The sequence below is a fragment of the Eschscholzia californica genome, unplaced genomic scaffold (assembly GCF_041429995.1).
Source record: "Eschscholzia californica isolate CP2 unplaced genomic scaffold, dmEscCali1.0.p SCAF_3, whole genome shotgun sequence".
In the NCBI taxonomy this organism is placed as follows: domain Eukaryota; kingdom Viridiplantae; phylum Streptophyta; class Magnoliopsida; order Ranunculales; family Papaveraceae; genus Eschscholzia; species Eschscholzia californica.
The window spans coordinates 65,871,539-65,890,830 of NW_028238420.1; the positions used below are offsets into that span (position 1 = coordinate 65,871,539).

Below are 19,292 nucleotides of genomic sequence, written 5' to 3' on the forward strand. Positions count from 1 at the left end.
AAATCTCGTATTTGTGGATTTGGACCTAAGGTGTCTAAAGTTGAGACAATATCAACAACTGCTAAGGCTTAGAGTGTCACAATATTTATATGTTTGTGTTGAATAATTTGTCACGACTTATATATCAAGATGATTGATTAATTATATAAAGCAAAGGCGGCCGCACGTAATTGGACGGTGATGTTGTATGTCGAAACCTTGAGATTACAGGATTGATTACTTGTTGTAATGAAATTAATGAAGATTAAGATTGTTTTAGTTGTATATTAATAGTTATTTAAAGTAAACCAAACTATTCTATTACTATTAGGTCTTAATCAGTCTTAAAGAAGAATTATATTGTATAATTTAGGAATATGAACAATGAGGCCTAAAAATCTGGATTACAAGTGAAAGCTAAAGGAAGATAGGTGTGTTTATTTGTTGAATGATAAGTACTTTTTTTTGTTGAAACAATTATGAGTACTTCACAAATTTAAATTAACTTAGAAATTCAAGAAACTGAATTCATCTGGTCGTATAACTTATTCTTTGTGCACTTACATTATGTGCCTGTGAAAATATTGATGGATTTAAATATACATGGCTAGGTAGCTAAAATTGCACGATGAATAATACTTATGTTAGTCTATTAGTTGTACTTTTCAAGTAAAATTTTTCTTTCTGAAAATACACTAGTAGATGCGTTTTGACGTGCAAACTTCTCACCGTAATAACATGTCAATAGACTTCAAAGTCTAGTTAACCATCCAATCAGAATAAACTGTTGGTTTTGTAAAAATATGTCGTCTATACACATACTACTGTAGGTCTACAAATAAAAAATCATCGTTTTCAACTGCATCAAATAAGTTGTCTTCGGTATGTCTAACTATTCTACTAATGGTATAGCCTGATATCTATATGGATGTATCCTATCTATTTGGGATAAGGCTTTGATTAGAAATGATAATGAAATATTTGCAAATGGACTATAGTTTGCTTAGATCATTACTTCAAAATTACCCAAAAATTGAAATAAGGACATAGACAATCACTTCAAATTAAAGAAATCATACCACCTCCAAATTCTAATAACAAATATAAATACTTTTCGTATTCATCCATTTAATCACTAAAGTCTTGTTTTTTCTTTCTTTTTCTTCTTTCAAGGAGATAACTTATATGAGTTTACATCAAAACTGAATTCCCCCAACTACCTCAAAATAATAACTCATAAGTTCAATTTGTTTTGCTTCTGTTAAGGAGAACAGATCAATTATTTTCATAAAAACCATCTAATGTATTGTTATTTTCTTTAAGACACATTGGACTACGAAATTCAGATAGAATTTACTGGATTTATATTAGTGTGATCCCTTACACTTCTTAAAACAACAAAACACATATAAAAGTACGTTTTTTTTTTGTTGTTGAGGATATAAAAAAGTAAGTTTTGAGACAATGAAATATACTATATGATATGGAGTATATACTTTTATATAAGTGTATGAGTTTTCAACAAAAAAAAAATATAAGTGTACGAGTGCACCATGATCCATGACATTGAAACCAATGCTTGAAAGTTGGGCAACCCCAAAAAGTTAAAACCAACTATAATAAAAGGTTTTCAAAACAAAAACTAGAATGGCCATTGAAGGAAAACATTAATGAGGGAAGAAACCCAAATTGACAAACCAAATTCAAAAAAAGTAGAAAGAGAATGACGTTAGAAAGAGTTATTATACTAATAAGGAATTAAAGAAAACACAAAGACATTTTCCTCTGTGAGACATTTTTCACTCAAAAATACAATAATTGTAGCCTTTGACGTTTCTCTCTCTTGTGATCCTTATAACCCTCTCTCTTCAACTCTCACACGCAAACTATTTTGACCCTCACAACAACAAAAAGCAAGAGAGAGAGAGAAAGGGAGTTTTTAGAGAGAGAGAGAGAGAGAAAGAGAGAGTTTATATATAAATGAGGTTAGGAAAGGCAAACTTTTCTTTCCATACTACTACCACATACAAGTGGGGGAGTTTGCCTTTTCTATACGGAATCTTGATTTTCTTGGTTTGTCAATGTTTATTTGAGGCCCCTCTTTAACTAATAAAATTCAATCATCCCACGCTACCCCCAACTTCAACTCAAACTTCCGTTTTACCTTTCTCAGACAACCAATTTACTCTTGCACCATACTAATCTCGTTTACTTTATTTATACACAAATTCAATAAATCTTAAAGGTATTTGATTATAGAGACACCCATCTTAGAAGGAAAAACGATGAAGTTAATTATCTCAATCGCAATCCGTTGGTCCTTGTCTGAGTATGAATAATCTGAGTCAAACCTATCTAATAGGCTAGCTAGCTTGGCTCATTTCATGTTGAAATGATATCCTTGTCTGAATAGGAATAATGTGAATCAAACCTCCCTAATAGACTAGCTACCTTCACTCATTTCACGTTGAAATGAACTTTGATGCCATAGATACTTCTAAGTTCTTGTCTGAAATGACTTGTACCCTTCTAATTAGGAAACAAAGGTCAAGTCAAAAAGATTAAATTTGTCGTAGTAAGCAAGCATATGACTAGTGGCCGCCTACCTTGAATTTATGTTCAATCAATATCATGATGGAATTAGAATCTAATTTACAACGATAAATATTATTTTGCACATGTTAACTTATTTTCATAAACATTTAAATTAACTAAGTTCGAGTATTACGTGCAAGTCAGAAAGTGAATCTCAGAACTCCTTTAAATCAAATTCTTATTATCACTAATTATTTCTTCTATTCTTTTTTATTATGTATCTATTTGCATATGTAAAATATTAGTCATATAGATAATGTTAGGAGTGTGGAAAATCCAAAACCCTAGGGGTAAGAGAACATTAAAATAATATTGTAGTCGATATAAAGTAAATCGATAACTAAGCCAACAAATAATGGTACTCCAGTTAAAGAATTTGAAAGATATGTTATGTACTATATTCTAACAATGAAATATTTCCTTCGGAGAAACATAAAAAAAAAAATGTCTAAGCTAAAGTTAATGCTAGTAAAAATGACTAGGTTCCGATTGAATTTTAATAGACATAGGTTCTATTTGTGATATTAATAATTTCAATCAAATAATCTATATAATAAAACAGAAAGAAAAACGATGATTGGGACAAACATCCTTTTTTAATAAAGGATATTGTCTAGAAGCCCTTCTCAAAATTTAAAATATAGTCCTCCGTAGAAATAAAGTTACCTATTAAAAAACAATAACCCTTTCCTTCTTAGAAATAAAATAACTAATTTACGAAAAAAAAAGAAACAGAATAAATTTCAAGAGTTAAAAAAAGGAATTAAAATCTCTCTCTCTCAATAAAATAATAACTTATTTAATAGAAAAGAAACAAAAAAATAATGACTAATAAAAATCTCTCTACTCAATAAAATATAACAATAGATTTCGTAACATTTGATTGATACAAGTGTCCGTGCCCTACGGTATATCAGTATTTCTACATATCATTATTTTATTTCTACATATCATTATTTCTTAGAAATAAAAATTCTAGTTTAAGAAAAAAAATAAGAAAAAAAATAAATTTCAAGGGTTAAAAAAAGAAATTAAAATCTCTCCTTTCTCAATAAAATAATAACTAACTTAAGAGAAAATAAACAAAAAAATAATAACTAATAAAAATCTCTCTCTCAATAAAATAATAACTAATGAAAATCTCTCTTGCAAGTGTCTGTGCCCTAGGGCACGGAATATACCCTAGTTATATATAACACTGGTTTGAAGAAATTATTGGAAAAAAATGAATCTAAACTTTAAACGGAATGAATGGTCAAATATTTAATGTTTCGGGTACGGTGGGTACTTTGAGTCATGTACTCGGGCCGGACCCTGGGTTTTTGGGATGACGTATAAATAGGTTATCACTTTTTTGGGTACGGTCGTATAAACTGGGTTAAGGGTACTTTAGTCATTTCAAATAAAGAGAAGGATTTTAGAGATGTAACAAGAGAGAGAGAGAGAGAGAGGGGCGATTTTGTCAGATACCCTAAGTCTGGATATTGGGGGTGTGTTTGACATTTCGGGGACAAAGTAGGTCCGAATCCTTTATCCCCGACCGCCCCGACCCAACTACCCTATACCACTCAAAACAATACTAGTAACATTTTTATATGACCTAGCTGCCCTTAATTTCCCAATGAAACAAAATGATAATTGTGGTATTGGCATTTGAGGTCCTGCCTGAACTATCTTCTTTTAGTTTGAAATTTCACAAGTCCCCCGTTCCATTTTCCATTGAAGTGAAAATCTATGATTTGTTGAACTCTGAAGTAGTTTTTATAGTCTTGGAGAGTTTATAAGCGGCTTTATGATAATTGATGGTAATTATGAACATATTCTATCTTTATGATGTATATTGTACTCCTGTAATGTTGTTGTGAAAAAATGACGGTTTTGTTTAATCTATCAAATCATCATTTTGATTTTTTTTTTTTCTGAAACCACGCGAAACAACATTTCATTCATAAGTGATTAAGTCACAATGTTACATGGATGATCATAATTATTTCTCTCCTCTGAAGACTTCATGAGAGTTACATACCTTTAAATGCAAAGTGCCTCATGAAGAGAAAGAAATGGGACTAGACATCGACTCAGTAAAATGACCCTAAAGGTCGGAAACGAAAGAATCTTTAAGATCACGGATAAAAGGACCCTAAAGGTCAACAAAATAACAAAAAAAAAAACCAAAAGAACCATCGTCGCCGTCACCGGAAGAGAGACATTGGTAGCCGATTTTTATCAGAAGAGATTGTTTGACCCTCATTTGATGATCTCCTCGTAACTATTATTAGAAGAGAGACATTGGTAGCCGACTTTTTATTTTCTCTTTCATCCCTCTCGATTTTCTTTCTCCCGTTTAATTTTCATGTTTCTTTCTTGTTAATGATATTTATCCTCCTAGAAAACTATAACTATAATAATGTAAAACATAACACGGTAAAATTGAAAGGAAATGGATAACCTATCATACAACAAGTTCCTTAGTTGGATTTAGAAAAACTACTTGCCGAAACATGGGGTTAAAATTGACCATTGAGTGAAATGTGGGCGATTATAAGGGTCAACTAACTTCAGAAGTCGATTTCATAACTTCTGAGCTTTTTAGAAGAGTACCCAACTGATCTGTAAAAACATCAAACTAACTGAGCTATTTGTAAATGTTCGACAAATGTTCCTAGGAATCGAATTTAAAAGAGCATCCAACTAATTTTTACAAGATATTTAACTAACTGAGCTATCAATGGATATTATTTCAGACAATTAAAACCTATTTTCCAGTTGACTCTGTAAATGTGACATCAGATGACTTCATCCCTACTCGAAATGCAACCTTCTTGCGGACAACCATCAAAGCACTAAAATACCCCTTTAGAAGCTCTTAATTACCCCTACAAACATTTTCGTAGTAAATATCACAAAAATCCAAGGATTAATTTGTAATTTTCCAATAAAAGTAGAAGAAATGGCGTCGACCTAGATAACACAAAGTTAGAGAGAGAGAGAGTTGCGTGGATGAATGGATTGGTCTATGTTTGTTCTTTCCATTTAATTAATCATTTTTAACCTTTTTACAAGTAAACCCTAATTATTTAATCCCTCTCTCTCTCTCTCTTTATAAGTAGAACATCAAGAACGTTTATAGTTTAATTAATCAAAATCTTACTACTAATCTCTTTCTCTCTCTAAGATGCGTTTGAGTATTGTTTACGCTAAATTGGTCGTCTCATTTCCCTCTCTCTAATTCATTACTACTATAAAGAAACCCAATCTCACATTATCTTCCTCACAAACAAAACTTCTTCCCCTATCATTCTCATCTCTAAACCCTTTTCTCTCTCTACAAATCAGATGGATTACTACTACAAGAACCAAAAATGGGTTCTTTGAATTCATCAAGCATCATCATTATCAATCCAATTGCTCATAAAAGTAGTGTTTTGAGTTGAATTTCACCAGAAATTTGAACACCCCATTACTTATTAACAAATGGAAAAGCTTAATTTTGTTAAAAATGGAGTAATTAAATTACCCCCTGGTTTTAGATTTCATCCAACTGATGAAGAACTTGTTCTTCAATACTTGAAAAGAAAAGTTTTTGCTTACCCGTTGCCTGCTTCAATCATACCTGAAATTCATCTTGTTTCTAAGTATGACCCATGGGATTTACCAGGTTTGTATAAACCCTACCAAATTTGAGTTTCTAATCATTTTTTATCTTCAAAATAACATTAGGGTTTTCAAGAAATTGATTGAAATTAGTTTTTTTTTTGGTTGGTGTTTAGGGGATTGGGAGCAAGAGAGGTATTATTTTAGCACAAGAGAAGCTAAGTACAGGAATGGGAATAGAACCAATAGAGCAACTGGTTCTGGGTATTGGAAAGCTACTGGAATTGATAAGCAAATTTTAGCAGCTCCAACAAGAAGTAATAATCAAGTAGTAATTGGGATGAAAAAAACCCTAGTTTTTTACAAAGGGAAACCTCTATCTGGTTCTAGAACTGATTGGATTATGCATGAATATCGTCTTGCTGTTTCTGATGGTGGTGGTGGTGGTACTGGAACCAAATCTTCCTCTTCCCCAAACAACAAGAACACAATTCAAGTTAGATCCTTATACCCAATTCAAAAATTTTCATTTAGAATTGAATAGTACCTAATAATCTTTATAAAATCATGATGATGGCTAATCATGAAAAGTTGATCAAATTTAAAAACTCATAAGTATTTGCTTTAGGACTTCACTTATTGCTAAAAGTTCATGTCTTAGAGTGTGGTCATAATATATGTCAGCTTCATGTCATTAGAATTCCCCTACAAGATTTTGTTCTTGGCGAAAACTCCGTCATGAACTCAGGCCTCGATACTTACTAAGTTTGCGCACATATCTCTCAAACCCATGAACTTCACAACCCATAGATCAGGATGGATAATTTATGGAAACTGAAACAAACTCAAGTCTTGATTTTGTTTGTTTTGTTGAACTTTATTGATGCAGAATTCAATTGTGCAAATGGAAGATTGGGTACTCTGTCGAATATTTCTAAAGAGAAGAAATTCGAAAAGTGAAGAAGAAAATCAAGGAAAAAGGGTGATTGCTAAACCTAATTTTATTGATTTCATGAAGATTCAAGAGAAAATTGAGGTTAGACCTACTACTTCATCATCTTCCTCTGCATCAAGTGGGGTCACTGAAATCTCTTCCTCTGATAATGATGAAAATAATAATAACAGTAAGAATAGTAATTCTACATGTTCTTATAGGGAAAAACCTTGAAAGTTCCTTTTATTTTTTTTTCATTATGAGTTTGTATTAAGAATTGGGTAATGGAAACACCCAGTACTCAAATCTGTAATAACAAATTTCAGGAATTAACTCTTTAGTTTTTATCCCTGTTTTTTTGTGTTTCTCATTTCATGATTATTACTTCAACAAGCAAACCTAAAAGGCAAGTAATTTTACATGAAGGTTCTCCAAATGAGAGAGAGAGAGAGGAATCTAATAAAAGGGAAGAGGAAAGAAAAGAGAGGAAAAGAATGAATTAAGATATATTTGCACATGGGGTTCATTTAGACCTTTCTTTCAGTATAAAAAAGATGGTTTTCTCAGAAGAAAGAACCTTTACAAAAATTTCTTGGTTCATGTTTGATCTTCAAACCAAAAGAGGTTGGGAAGTCTTGGTAGTTGTCGATATTGTCTCTGATTTTCACACTCAAACCTATGTTTAATAATTTATTTCCGGTTAAGACTTTACAAGTCCATCCGAAAGACTTCAACACTTCTGAGTTTGAGCAGGCACATTTATCTCACGTTCACAATTCTCCCAAAGAGAAAACTATATTCCTTGACGTGTACACGTACCTATGTATGTGTGTGTGTGTGTATCTGTACACGTATATAGTAATCAAGCAACAAATATTACTGCATAAAGACTAGCTAGATCTTTGGCTACCACCCCATATCCGGCATGATCATTATGACACCTAATTAACAAAGAAGGTTAGTGTTGGATTTAACAATCATTAATCTCTAACACCTAATTAACTATTTCTACTTGTTCTTAGATGTCCCCACACTCAATAATCAAACCCTAATTTGAAAACAGTACAAATGTTTTGAGGTTGAAATTATAAGTGTATAAGAGTATAAGTGTATTTTTGGTCATTTGTATACTTTCCTAAGGGTCCTTTTGTCTTTTCACTTGTGTACACTTTATCTATATAATGAAATCATATTGCCCTGATTAGGGCATCTTGACCAATACTTCTACATGGTATCAAGAGCCGTCTAAAATATTCTCCCCTCCCTTGTTTTCAGTGCTCCTTCTTCTTCTTCTTCTTCTTCTTCTTCTTCTTCTTCTTCATACTGTCATCAATGGCGGATTCAACTCAACAAATTTCTTCTCCTCCCACTGCTTTCTCTACTGAAAACCCACCCACTTCCTTCTCTTTTCCCTCCCTAACTAACATTTCCAATCTCATTTCAATCAAACTTGATCGAACTAATTACCTTCTTTGGCGTAGTCAAATGTTACCAATCTTGCACAGTCAAGACTTATACAAATATGTTACAGGAGCTTGTCCTGCTCCTCTTGAGTTTCTTCCCAATCCTTCTTCTTCCACTTCAACTCCTAATCCTGATTTCTGCTACTGGCATCGCATTGATCAAATGTTACTTTCTTGGATCAATGCCACCCTCACTGAGCCTGTTTTAGCTCAGGTGCTTGGATTGACAACTTCTCAAGCTGTTTGGGAAGCTCTTGAAAGGAATTTCTCTTCACTAAACTCAGCTAGGTTGATGAACCTTAAGCTTCAACTTCAAACCTGCAAAAAGGGTTCACAAAGTATAAGTGATTATCTTCTTCGAATCAAAAACTTATCAGACTCTTTAGCCTCTGTTGGTCACTCTGTTTCAGACCAAGAACTTGTTCTTATTGTGCTCTCTGGTCTAGGACCTGAGTTTGAGTCCTTTGTAACCTCGATTACCACTCGACTCATTCCTCCTACCTATGATGAACTTTACTCTCTGCTATTAACCCAAGAGTTTCGTATTGAGTTACTTCAAACTCCAACTCCTTCACCCACTGTTAATTGTCACAAGGTACTCAATTTGGTTGCTTAGCTTCAGAGTTTATTCTTGTGGTTCAACATGTTCAAATTCTCTAAACTATTTGAAGTTTGAGTTCGAATGTTTAGACTTCAGAATCTATTATCTATAGACTACATGGTATACACTAAGGTAACAACATAATCTTAAATAATTATTCGGTGACGCGTGGAAGTGTAGAGAGTAAGTGGACGGCTTCATCAGCAGGTACTAATCACAAAAATTGATTGATAATTACTAACAATTAGAGTGACGTGGAAGACGACAAGAGGTAGGTGGAGAGAAAGAAAAACAAAAGAAAGAGAAAACAATTGCCGACCAATCTTTCTTGTTTAGAGTCATATAACCAAGGCTGTTGAATTAAGGTTCTTCACGTCTCTCTCTCTCTCTCTCTCCTATTTGTTTTCTTCATTTACAGCCTCTTTCTGTTGTCGGGCTCGGGCCACAAATGGCCAATCCAACATAGCCCCATGGGCTAGGAAGCTGCCCCAATCTGGGTCGAGTAAGCACATGGGCCGGCCTGGCCAGTAAAGTCCGCCCACTCGCCCCATTTATCAAAACCTAATCGGTGATTATATATACTGTGCACAATGATTTTAAAAGGCCTCCCCGTTTTTGTTAAAAGGCCTCCCCATGTTATCGTTGACTTGGTAAAACACGTTTGACTTGGCTTGGTTAAAGGGCCCCCTCTTTGAATGGGTGAAAAAAACCCCCTTTAAGGGTGTATTTAACCCACATTAACATTTTAGTTGTTAATTATTAAACTTCCTAAAACCCAAATCCCTAGATCCCAAATCCCTAGAAATTCCTCTCTTATATTCTTCTTCCCTCTTCTTCCACCGGAATTGTCAACATCACCGGCGACCATCATCGACGGGGAAAGTTCATCGGAGTTGTGCAACAATCTCACATTGTTGTTGCACTCCTAAACCACTTCTCTATCCCTTTCTAAACTCTTAAACCACCATGGATGAAGCAAGTTTCAAAAGTTTTGGAGAAACATCAAAGGATCCTAAATCATCAATTTCTGGACAAGATTCAGTCTCCCAAGAGGTATATGAACATATCCTAACACTTTTTTCCAAGTTGTATGATATATTCGTTGGTTGTATGAAAATTTTTTGGTTGTTGAACACGGAGGGTATTTTCGGTCTGGTCCAACCGAATTTATGCCATTTTACGGCTCGAGTCCGCCGAAAATATGCACAGTAGCTACTGTGCAAAAATTCGGTGGGCACGAACCGAAAAATGTCAATTAATTCGGTTCGTGCCCACCGAATTTATGCACAGTAGCTACTGTGCATAAATTCGGCGGACGCGAGCCGAAAAGTAATACATAAAACGGTGGTCTCGGACCGTTTTTACTAAAATTCTCTTTTTTCCTTATAGGGCTTTGCTGTTGTGGCTTCTTCTCAACTTCCATCTCAAATTACTACAGACACTTGGGATTTTGGAGGTTCTAATACACAAGAAAGGTGGCAAGATGCAGTCGAAGAAAACGAAGCATCATCGGAATTTGGATGTCTTAAAATTGTAAATCGTGAATGTGGAGAAGAAGAATCCAACATTGAAGTTCCAGATAAGAAAGAAGAAAATCAAGAAGAAAACAGACCATATGAAGGTTTTGTCAGCATTGATGTTAGTGAGTATTTTCGAACTGAACAAGTGTTTGAAACGAGAGACGAGTTATGATGAGACATGAAAATGTCCCATCTGAATCTCTTAACTCGGGTTAGTTAGTCCAATTCGAGCGGTTACTCTGATGAGTTGTTTGATTTTCTTTCTCAGGAATCTTTTACGGAGTTCGATGTGAAAAATAGATAAAATCGAGAGAAAGACGTGTTGAGGGCATTTTGGTCATTTTGTGCTCTGAGAATTTTGGCAAATATTGACACTCGGATGAAACTAGAGTTCATGACGAACTCGTGGGCGAAAACGGAAGTCAAATAGGAGTTCGGATGAGGAAGTTGTGGCAAGTCAAAGTTTTGGTCAAGTCACTTGACCAAAGTGCATCATGGAAAATTCAGATACATGTGGCGCAAATCTGGACGTGAGTGGGCTTATTTCGGTTACGTACGGGTGTTACTCGGGCTTCTTCTGGATATGATTTCTTGTGAAGCGGAACACGGTAATTTGATAGTCCGCAGTGATCCACCGGCCAGTTCCTTCTAGAAACCCGTGGTTTCATCCTTGACGTCCGCGGTAACTTCCCTTAATGTCCGTGAAGTACCTTATCATCCACCCTCTAGCCAGCATACGTTACCTAATTGGTTGATTTCCCAAATCTATGGGAAATCCTACCGATTATTTTATTACTCCTATCTTATCTAACTAACTCAGTTTCCAATTTTTAGAGAGTTGAAGATTTTATTAATTTGGAAAGACCAATTTTCAATTAGAGAAGGAGATGATCTTTATTCCTCTCTTCTCTGTACGGTTGGAAATTAGAAAACATAAGAGGATATTGGAGAGAGTGTGAGTTAGAGAGAGAGATTAATGAAAGAGAATTTTTCTCTTCAAATAGGAAGAAGAAATCAGAAAGATTAATGGAGAGATTTTCTCTAACCTTAAAAGAAGATTCAGTATGGATGGAAAATTTTCATGAAGGTGGATTCGATTGGAATAGACAGTAGAGAGAAATCAAGATATATATTTAGAGAGAGAAACCGATTTCTCTTCAAGAACCGAGAAGGAAAGATTGAGAGGGAGCTCGGCTGGAATAATCTCTGTTAGAGATAAATCTAGAGAGAGAAAAATTAAAGAAGATTTTCAAGAGATTGAGAAGATCGGTTGGATGATTTTGAAGAGAAAGTGAGATTCGATTTTATTTGCTGCTCTTAGAAGGTATAAAACAGAGAGAGAACGGAGGGTTAAGGATCATCTCGGATTTGGGGGTCAAAACCTCTCAAGAGCTCAACTAGAACAGAAACACTAGAGAGAGAGTATCTATGCTTGAACAGAAAACCAGAACACCATTATCATCATCTACTTCTTTTCTGTTTTTTTTGTATTTCATTCTTTGTGAGAGAGAGAGAAATTACATAGAGAGAGAGAGGAAGAGAGAGAGGTTAATGTATTGAGAGAGGATTGTAAAGAGATAAAGAGTTGATTCATTGAATTTACAGAGATCACTACAAGAGATAATTCATCATATGCTATTTTTATTTTCCATTTTCTTCATCTTTTCCTTTTCTTTGTGAGAGAGAAAAGAGAGTGAAGAGAGTGAACATAGAAAAGAGGGAGGATATTTGTACTATTGATATTTCTTTGTGAGAGAGAATCTCATCATCAACTATCCATCTCATTCCTCATAATCATGGAAGCTTAACATTGGGTGATATCTACCTTACTTATCTTTTGCTCTTAATTTTTATAATGAGATTCTTTCTGATGAGTTTGATTAGCTAAATCTCTTTATCTATGGTGTTTGATGAAATCCATGTTGTTATTTACTTTTTAGGTGTGATTAAATTCGAGTCAAGTAATCCTTTGGTCGTTCATGTCTAACTTGCGTTATTCTTGATTATTGATTAGTTCCTTCATTATTCATCTTTCTTAAGTTGATATTCCATGCTTAGAATAACAATGCTTTGATGGATTATACTTCTTAGTTGATGCATAATAATCGAGTAATTAGTATATAGGGAATGATGCATGTATCTTTAGTTTTTATCGTTTTAAGGAAGATATCTTCCGGACTTTAGACCATTCATGTTTTAAAGCCCGTGTAATAAAAGTAACTCGTTGACTCATTAGTTCACCTTTAGAGTTGTTCCGTGGATAGATTCTGGACCCATAGATCATTCCCCCATTTGAGTTCATCTTTTCGTAAATTTATTTTTAATATTTTATTCATTTCAAAACCAAAACCAAATCATTTTAAAATCCTATTACTTCCTAGTTTTAGAATAGATTCAACTAGTCTCTGAGGAACGAACCGGTCTTACCGGAAATTACAACTTGACACCCGTGCACTTGCGGGTGTAGACCTATTTAGGGTAACCTTTCTAGGCCAATCAAGTTTTTGGCGCCGCTGCCGGGGACTAAGTTCAAAATTTTTTCTAAACTTGGAAAGTTTTTATTTTTGGTAAGTTTTTATTTTTGGCCACTTTGACTTGCTTCTCTATTTTTGGTGTGCAGGGCATTAAGGAGCGAAAGAGAAGGCGCAAACAAGGAGGAGGAGTCGAAAAGAAGAAATTTACAGTTTTATTTTATTTTATTTTTGGTGAAGAGAGACTTTAGACTTTCTAGACTTTATTTTTGGATTTAAGTTTTGACCCTAATTTAAAGGGCATAAATTGTAACCGAAAAACCAAAACGAAGCCTCGGGTTCGAACACTCGCGGGGAGAGTGGCCCGAGTCGTCTGCAAAGGTCGTCGCCCGTCTCGAACGGGAGGTAACTTTCTCTAATCACCCACGAATCCCCTGTTAGTGGGTACTTTTTATAAGATCTTAGTAGTGCTTCCTCGGTTTTCGTGTTAAAAAAAAAAAAAAAAAAAAAAAAAAAAAAAAAAAAAATTGGACCAAAAGAAAGGAGTCAAGTTTAGTTACATAAGTGTCAATTCTCATCTTGTGATCGTGCCTGACCATCATGGCGCATTTTTCTAATGGTTGGACGTACCCTGTTGATGATGATGACCTTGATCTAAAGGGACCCGTCATCAACCGAACTGATATAACCTTAAGAGAATACCAACAGTTGCATAAAGACTGGCTTAACCAACGTGGTACGACTCTAAGAGATTGTCAACGACTTAACGAGGGGAATAGGCTAGTTGAGCCTAACCGAACTGGTATGACCCTAGGAGAGTACCAACAGATGTGTAGAGACGAGCCTAACCGACCGGGTATGACATTTCAGGATTATAAACGAATGTCTAGAAACAGTCCGATTAGTGAGTGGAGTAGACCATATGAGCCTGATCGATCTCATATGACATTAGGAGATTATCAACAAATGTGTAGAGATGGTCCGATTAGCGATGGATATGGTCCGACGCCAAATATATATGAGAGACCTTATTGTCCACACTATTCTGAGACCAATGACTTTAGAGACAGGTATGATCCTAATATGTACGGAGGAAGTTATTATCAAGAGTCTACGTTTAATTACACTAGCGAACCTTATTACGAGGAGACTCTTGAAGATAGATCTCGATCAGAGTCCGAGAGTCGTCTTATTGAGATTATGTCACAATTTACGACTCAAATGCAGCAGGATACTGAGTCCTTGGCTCAACAGATGAAAATGTTTAAGTCACAGTTATTCGCCGACGAGGAAGGGGGTTCACCACCCCAAACTCAGGAAGGTACTAGGTACGATGACGAGGTTAATACGTCTAACCCTAGTACTAAGTTAAATGTCGATGAATTTACTGATAATACCCTAGAGCCTGAAAGGTCTGATGACCTTGTTGTCTTGCTTCCTCCACCTATGTCATCTCACCATGATAGGACTGTATTAGACGTTGATATCCAGAATGACGGCGCTATGAGCAAGTTTGGGAATGACACTATTCTGAACTTTCCGACATTTGAGATTTGTAAGGAGTCAGCCTTAGATGAAATTCTAGGAAGGCATGATATTATGAATGACTGCGAGACTCCAGATGTATTTGAGGACATTGATGACAGTAGAGACATGTTAGATAGTTTGTCAGACTGTTTACCTAAGGAAACCATGGACCTTGACGTGGTCCCCGAGCATATTGCCTTACCCTTAGAGTCTAGTTTGACCTTTCACATGGTCTCAGACTCGGTTGTTGATCCCTTTTGGGACACTTCAGATGTCTCCTCGAGAACGTCTATGGAAATAGTGGATATTCTATCCACTAAACTTGCAGATGACTTTCTGCCTTCGACGGATATATTGGCCCTTCATTGTTATGTCGATCCTTTTGATGACTTTCTAGTCATTGGTCCGAGTATTTATAGTTACTTAGTGGACTGTGCATCCACTAAGTTTGGGGATTGCCCCTCTTCTTTGATAGTCTCACATGCACTCTCTGCAATTCACAAAAATGTGAGACTATCGTTCACTGAAAAATTTGTGTTTTGGGTGGACCCACAGATGTATCGAATATTGGTTTACAGTTAATCACATATCTGTAATCCAGTAGGTTAATCCTTTTTATTTTTTTCGAATCATCTGTTTCGTCTGGCTGAAGACGTTAAACTTAGCGCTTTCTGGGAGGCAACCCACGCTTAGGACTTCCGAATCAGGTAATATCTTTCCCTTCACCCTGTTATTTTTTTGCATAGTCTTCAGAACATTGAGGACAATGTTCGGTTTAAGTTTGGGGATAGGGGATTGAAATTTTTTGCTAAGTCCTTATTTCAAAAACTCAAAAGGGTTCAAAATTTTTTCAAAATTTTTGGATTGAAAATGTGAGTCTAGTTATTTTTGCTTGTTAATAGTTATAGAGTCTAGTTGGTTGTACTACACTTTTGCTAAAGGTTTTTCCACGAATTTCGAGTCTTGAGGTTGTCAGTGCACTAGCCATGTGAGTGTTAGATAGGTGAAGAGTAGACTTTTCTGAGAGAACTTAATCGATCATTAGTGGAGACTTAACCTATGTGAGATTCTGAGCCTTTCTTGTTGTTTTGAGTGATCTCTTCTGAGCTAATTCTGAGTAGAATGAAGAGCTACTCAACCTCGCAATATTGAAAGAAGAACTCATTTGATCTCTTGAGTTCAAATTTTACAACCACTAGGGATGTCATCAGGAAGTAAACCCTTCTCTTGTACTCTGAGAAACTTGAAAACAGTGTCAACTAGAGGAAGATAGAAATCCATATTTTAGAACCCTGAGAATAAGGCATGAAGCAAAATGAAGAGAATTTTACCTAAGGAAAGAATAATGTGAATAAAGTACGTTATGTATTTGAGTTTGATTACCAGAAAAGTGTATTAAAAAAAAAAAAAAAAAAAAAAAAAAAAAAAAAAAAAAAAAAAAAAAAGAAAAGAAAAGAAAAACAGAAATAGAAAAAAGAAAGAAAAGAAAAAAAAAAATGTTTAGTTGTGTTTAAGTGTTTATTCCCTGAAGTAGTTCTTGAAGATTTGAAGACGTCGAGTTCTCAGGAGTTCTAGTCACATCCTTAATATCTATTGACCTCTAGGAAGCATTGTTAGAAAGTAGATCAGGTGAGAAGAATCGGTAAGCTTCCCCATTCCGTATTAGTGGTTGTTTCCTTCTTTGAGATCAGTCGTCCACAAAATTTTGGTCCGTCTTTTGTAATGTGTTGAGTTTTCCTTCATATTCATACTAACACATAGAGTGAACCATTCTTGAGTTACTTTAATTTTTGAGTGTATGACCGTGAGGCAGTAGTCGAGGCGAAATGTATCGAGACGGTAATCGAGGTCTTGTCTTTTCAGAACCGAAATGATACTCATATTGGCTGGTCACGTGCACTTCGAGTCTTGATTACTAATGAAGGAGTTTTTAGCATTTGTATGGTTTGGTCGACTTAGATTTCATTTCTATTAACCTTCGAAAATTTACCGGATAAACATTTTTAGTTCATATCTTATTTAGACCCTTCTGTATTTTTGAGATTTTTGGAATTTTGTGGGTACATTCACTGCAAACCCTCACGAGACAAAACTCGTCCTCTAGGGCAACCTAGAGGTTTAACGGCTTGTTGCACGAGCTAAGTGCAATCGTGATTCCCTACGAAAGTGGTGAAATGAGTTTAGTTTTATTTTTCTGTTTTGCTCGAGGACTAGCAAAATCTAAGTTTGGGGATGTTTGATGAGACATGAAAATGTCCCATCTGAATCTCTTAACTCGGGTTAGTTAGTCCAATTCGAGCGGTTACTCTGATGAGTTGTTTGATTTTCTTTCTCAGGAATCTTTTACGGAGTTCGATGTGAAAAATAGATAAAATCGAGAGAAAGACGTGTTGAGGGCATTTTGGTCATTTTGTGCTCTGAGAATTTTGGCAAATATTGACACTCGGATGAAACTAGAGTTCATGACGAACTCGTGGGCGAAAACGGAAGTCAAATAGGAGTTCGGATGAGGAAGTTGTGGCAAGTCAAAGTTTTGGTCAAGTCACTTGACCAAAGTGCATCATGGAAAATTCAGATACATGTGGCGCAAATCTGGACGTGAGTGGGCTTATTTCGGTTACGTACGGGTGTTACTCGGGCTTCTTCTGGATATGATTTCTTGTGAAGCGGAACACGGTAATTTGATAGTCCGCAGTGATCCACCGGCCAGTTCCTTCTAGAAACCCGTGGTTTCATCCTTGACGTCCGCGGTAACTTCCCTTAATGTCCGTGAAGTACCTTATCATCCACCCTCTAGCCAGCATACGTTACCTAATTGGTTGATTTCCCAAATCTATGGGAAATCCTACCGATTATTTTATTACTCCTATCTTATCTAACTAACTCAGTTTCCAATTTTTAGAGAGTTGAAGATTTTATTAATTTGGAAAGACCAATTTTCAATTAGAGAAGGAGATGATCTTTATTCCTCTCTTCTCTGTACGGTTGGAAATTAGAAAACATAAGAGGATATTGGAGAGAGTGTGAGTTAGAGAGAGAGATTAATGAAAGAGAATTTTTCTCTTCAAATAGGAAGAAGAAATCAGAAAGATTAATGGAGAGATTTTCTCTAACCTTAAAAGAAGATTCAGTATGGATGGAAAATTTTCATGAAGGTGGATTCGATTGGAATAGACAGTAGAGAGAAATCAAGATATATATTTAGAGAGAGAAACCGATTTCTCTTCAAGAACCGAGAAGGAAAGATTGAGAGGGAGCTCGGCTGGAATAATCTCTGTTAGAGATAAATCTAGAGAGAGAAAAATTAAAGAAGATTTTCAAGAGATTGAGAAGATCGGTTGGATGATTTTGAAGAGAAAGTGAGATTCGATTTTATTTGCTGCTCTTAGAAGGTATAAAACAGAGAGAGAACGGAGGGTTAAGGATCATCTCGGATTTGGGGGTCAAAACCTCTCAAGAGCTCAACTAGAACAGAAACACTAGAGAGAGAGTATCTATGCTTGAACAGAAAACCAGAACACCATTATCATCATCTACTTCTTTTCTGTTTTTTTTGTATTTCATTCTTTGTGAGAGAGAGAGAAATTACATAGAGAGAGAGAGGAAGAGAGAGAGGTTAATGTATTGAGAGAGGATTGTAAAGAGATAAAGAGTTGATTCATTGAATTTACAGAGATCACTACAAGAGATAATTCATCATATGCTATTTTTATTTTCCATTTTCTTCATCTTTTCCTTTTCTTTGTGAGAGAGAAAAGAGAGTGAAGAGAGTGAACATAGAAAAGAGGGAGGATATTTGTACTATTGATATTTCTTTGTGAGAGAGAATCTCATCATCAACTATCCATCTCATTCCTCATAATCATGGAAGCTTAACATTGGGTGATATCTACCTTACTTATCTTTTGCTCTTAATTTTTATAATGAGATTCTTTCTGATGAGTTTGATTAGCTAAATCTCTTTATCTATGGTGTTTGATGAAATCCATGTTGTTATTTACTTTTTAGGTGTGATTAAATTCGAGTCAAGTAATCCTTTGGTCGTTCATGTCTAACTTGCGTTATTCTTGATTATTGATTAGTTCCTTCATTATTCATCTTTCTTAAGTTGATATTCCATGCTTAGAATAACAATGCTTTGATGGATTATACTTCTTAGTTGATGCATAATAATCGAGTAATTAGTATATAGGGAATGATGCATGTATCTTTAGTTTTTATCGTTTTAAGGAAGATATCTTCCGGACTTTAGACCATTCATGTTTTAAAGCCCGTGTAATAAAAGTAACTCGTTGACTCATTAGTTCACCTTTAGAGTTGTTCCGTGGATAGATTCTGGACCCATAGATCATTCCCCCATTTGAGTTCATCTTTTCGTAAATTTATTTTTAATATTTTATTCATTTCAAAACCAAAACCAAATCATTTTAAAATCCTATTACTTCCTAGTTTTAGAATAGATTCAACTAGTCTCTGAGGAACGAACCGGTCTTACCGGAAATTACAACTTGACACCCGTGCACTTGCGGGTGTAGACCTATTTAGGGTAACCTTTCTAGGCCAATCAAGTTAGTTAAATGGGCAAAAGAAATTGGTATAAAAAACAAG

At 35.1% G+C, this 19,292-nt stretch overlaps 2 protein-coding genes across 4 annotated transcripts; both read left to right on the forward strand.

Moving 5' to 3' along the window:
* The first annotated feature begins 5,541 nt into the window (after positions 1–5,541).
* LOC147553523 (NAC domain-containing protein 83-like) lies at positions 5,542–7,453 on the forward strand. The gene is made up of 3 exons (XM_086669897.1): positions 5,542–6,232; positions 6,345–6,664; positions 7,058–7,453. The coding sequence occupies exons 1-3, from the start codon at positions 6,049–6,051 to the stop codon at positions 7,334–7,336; spliced, it is 783 nt and encodes a 260-aa protein (XP_086526023.1). The 5' UTR covers positions 5,542–6,048; the 3' UTR covers positions 7,337–7,453.
* A 157-nt stretch (positions 7,454–7,610) lies between these two features.
* LOC147553524 (uncharacterized) lies at positions 7,611–16,107 on the forward strand. Of its 3 annotated transcripts, none has more exons than XM_086669896.1 (3): positions 7,611–10,219; positions 10,556–10,808; positions 10,955–14,847. In XM_086669896.1, the coding sequence occupies exons 1-3, from the start codon at positions 10,133–10,135 to the stop codon at positions 10,984–10,986; spliced, it is 372 nt and encodes a 123-aa protein (XP_086526022.1). In that variant the 5' UTR covers positions 7,611–10,132; the 3' UTR covers positions 10,987–14,847. The 3 variants fall into 3 exon arrangements, with proteins under 3 accessions (XP_086526022.1, XP_086526021.1, XP_086526020.1); XM_086669895.1 differs by having other exon boundaries at positions 9,182–10,219; positions 10,955–16,107; XM_086669894.1 differs by having other exon boundaries at positions 9,182–10,219; positions 10,556–16,107.
* The last annotated feature ends 3,185 nt before the right edge of the window (positions 16,108–19,292 follow it).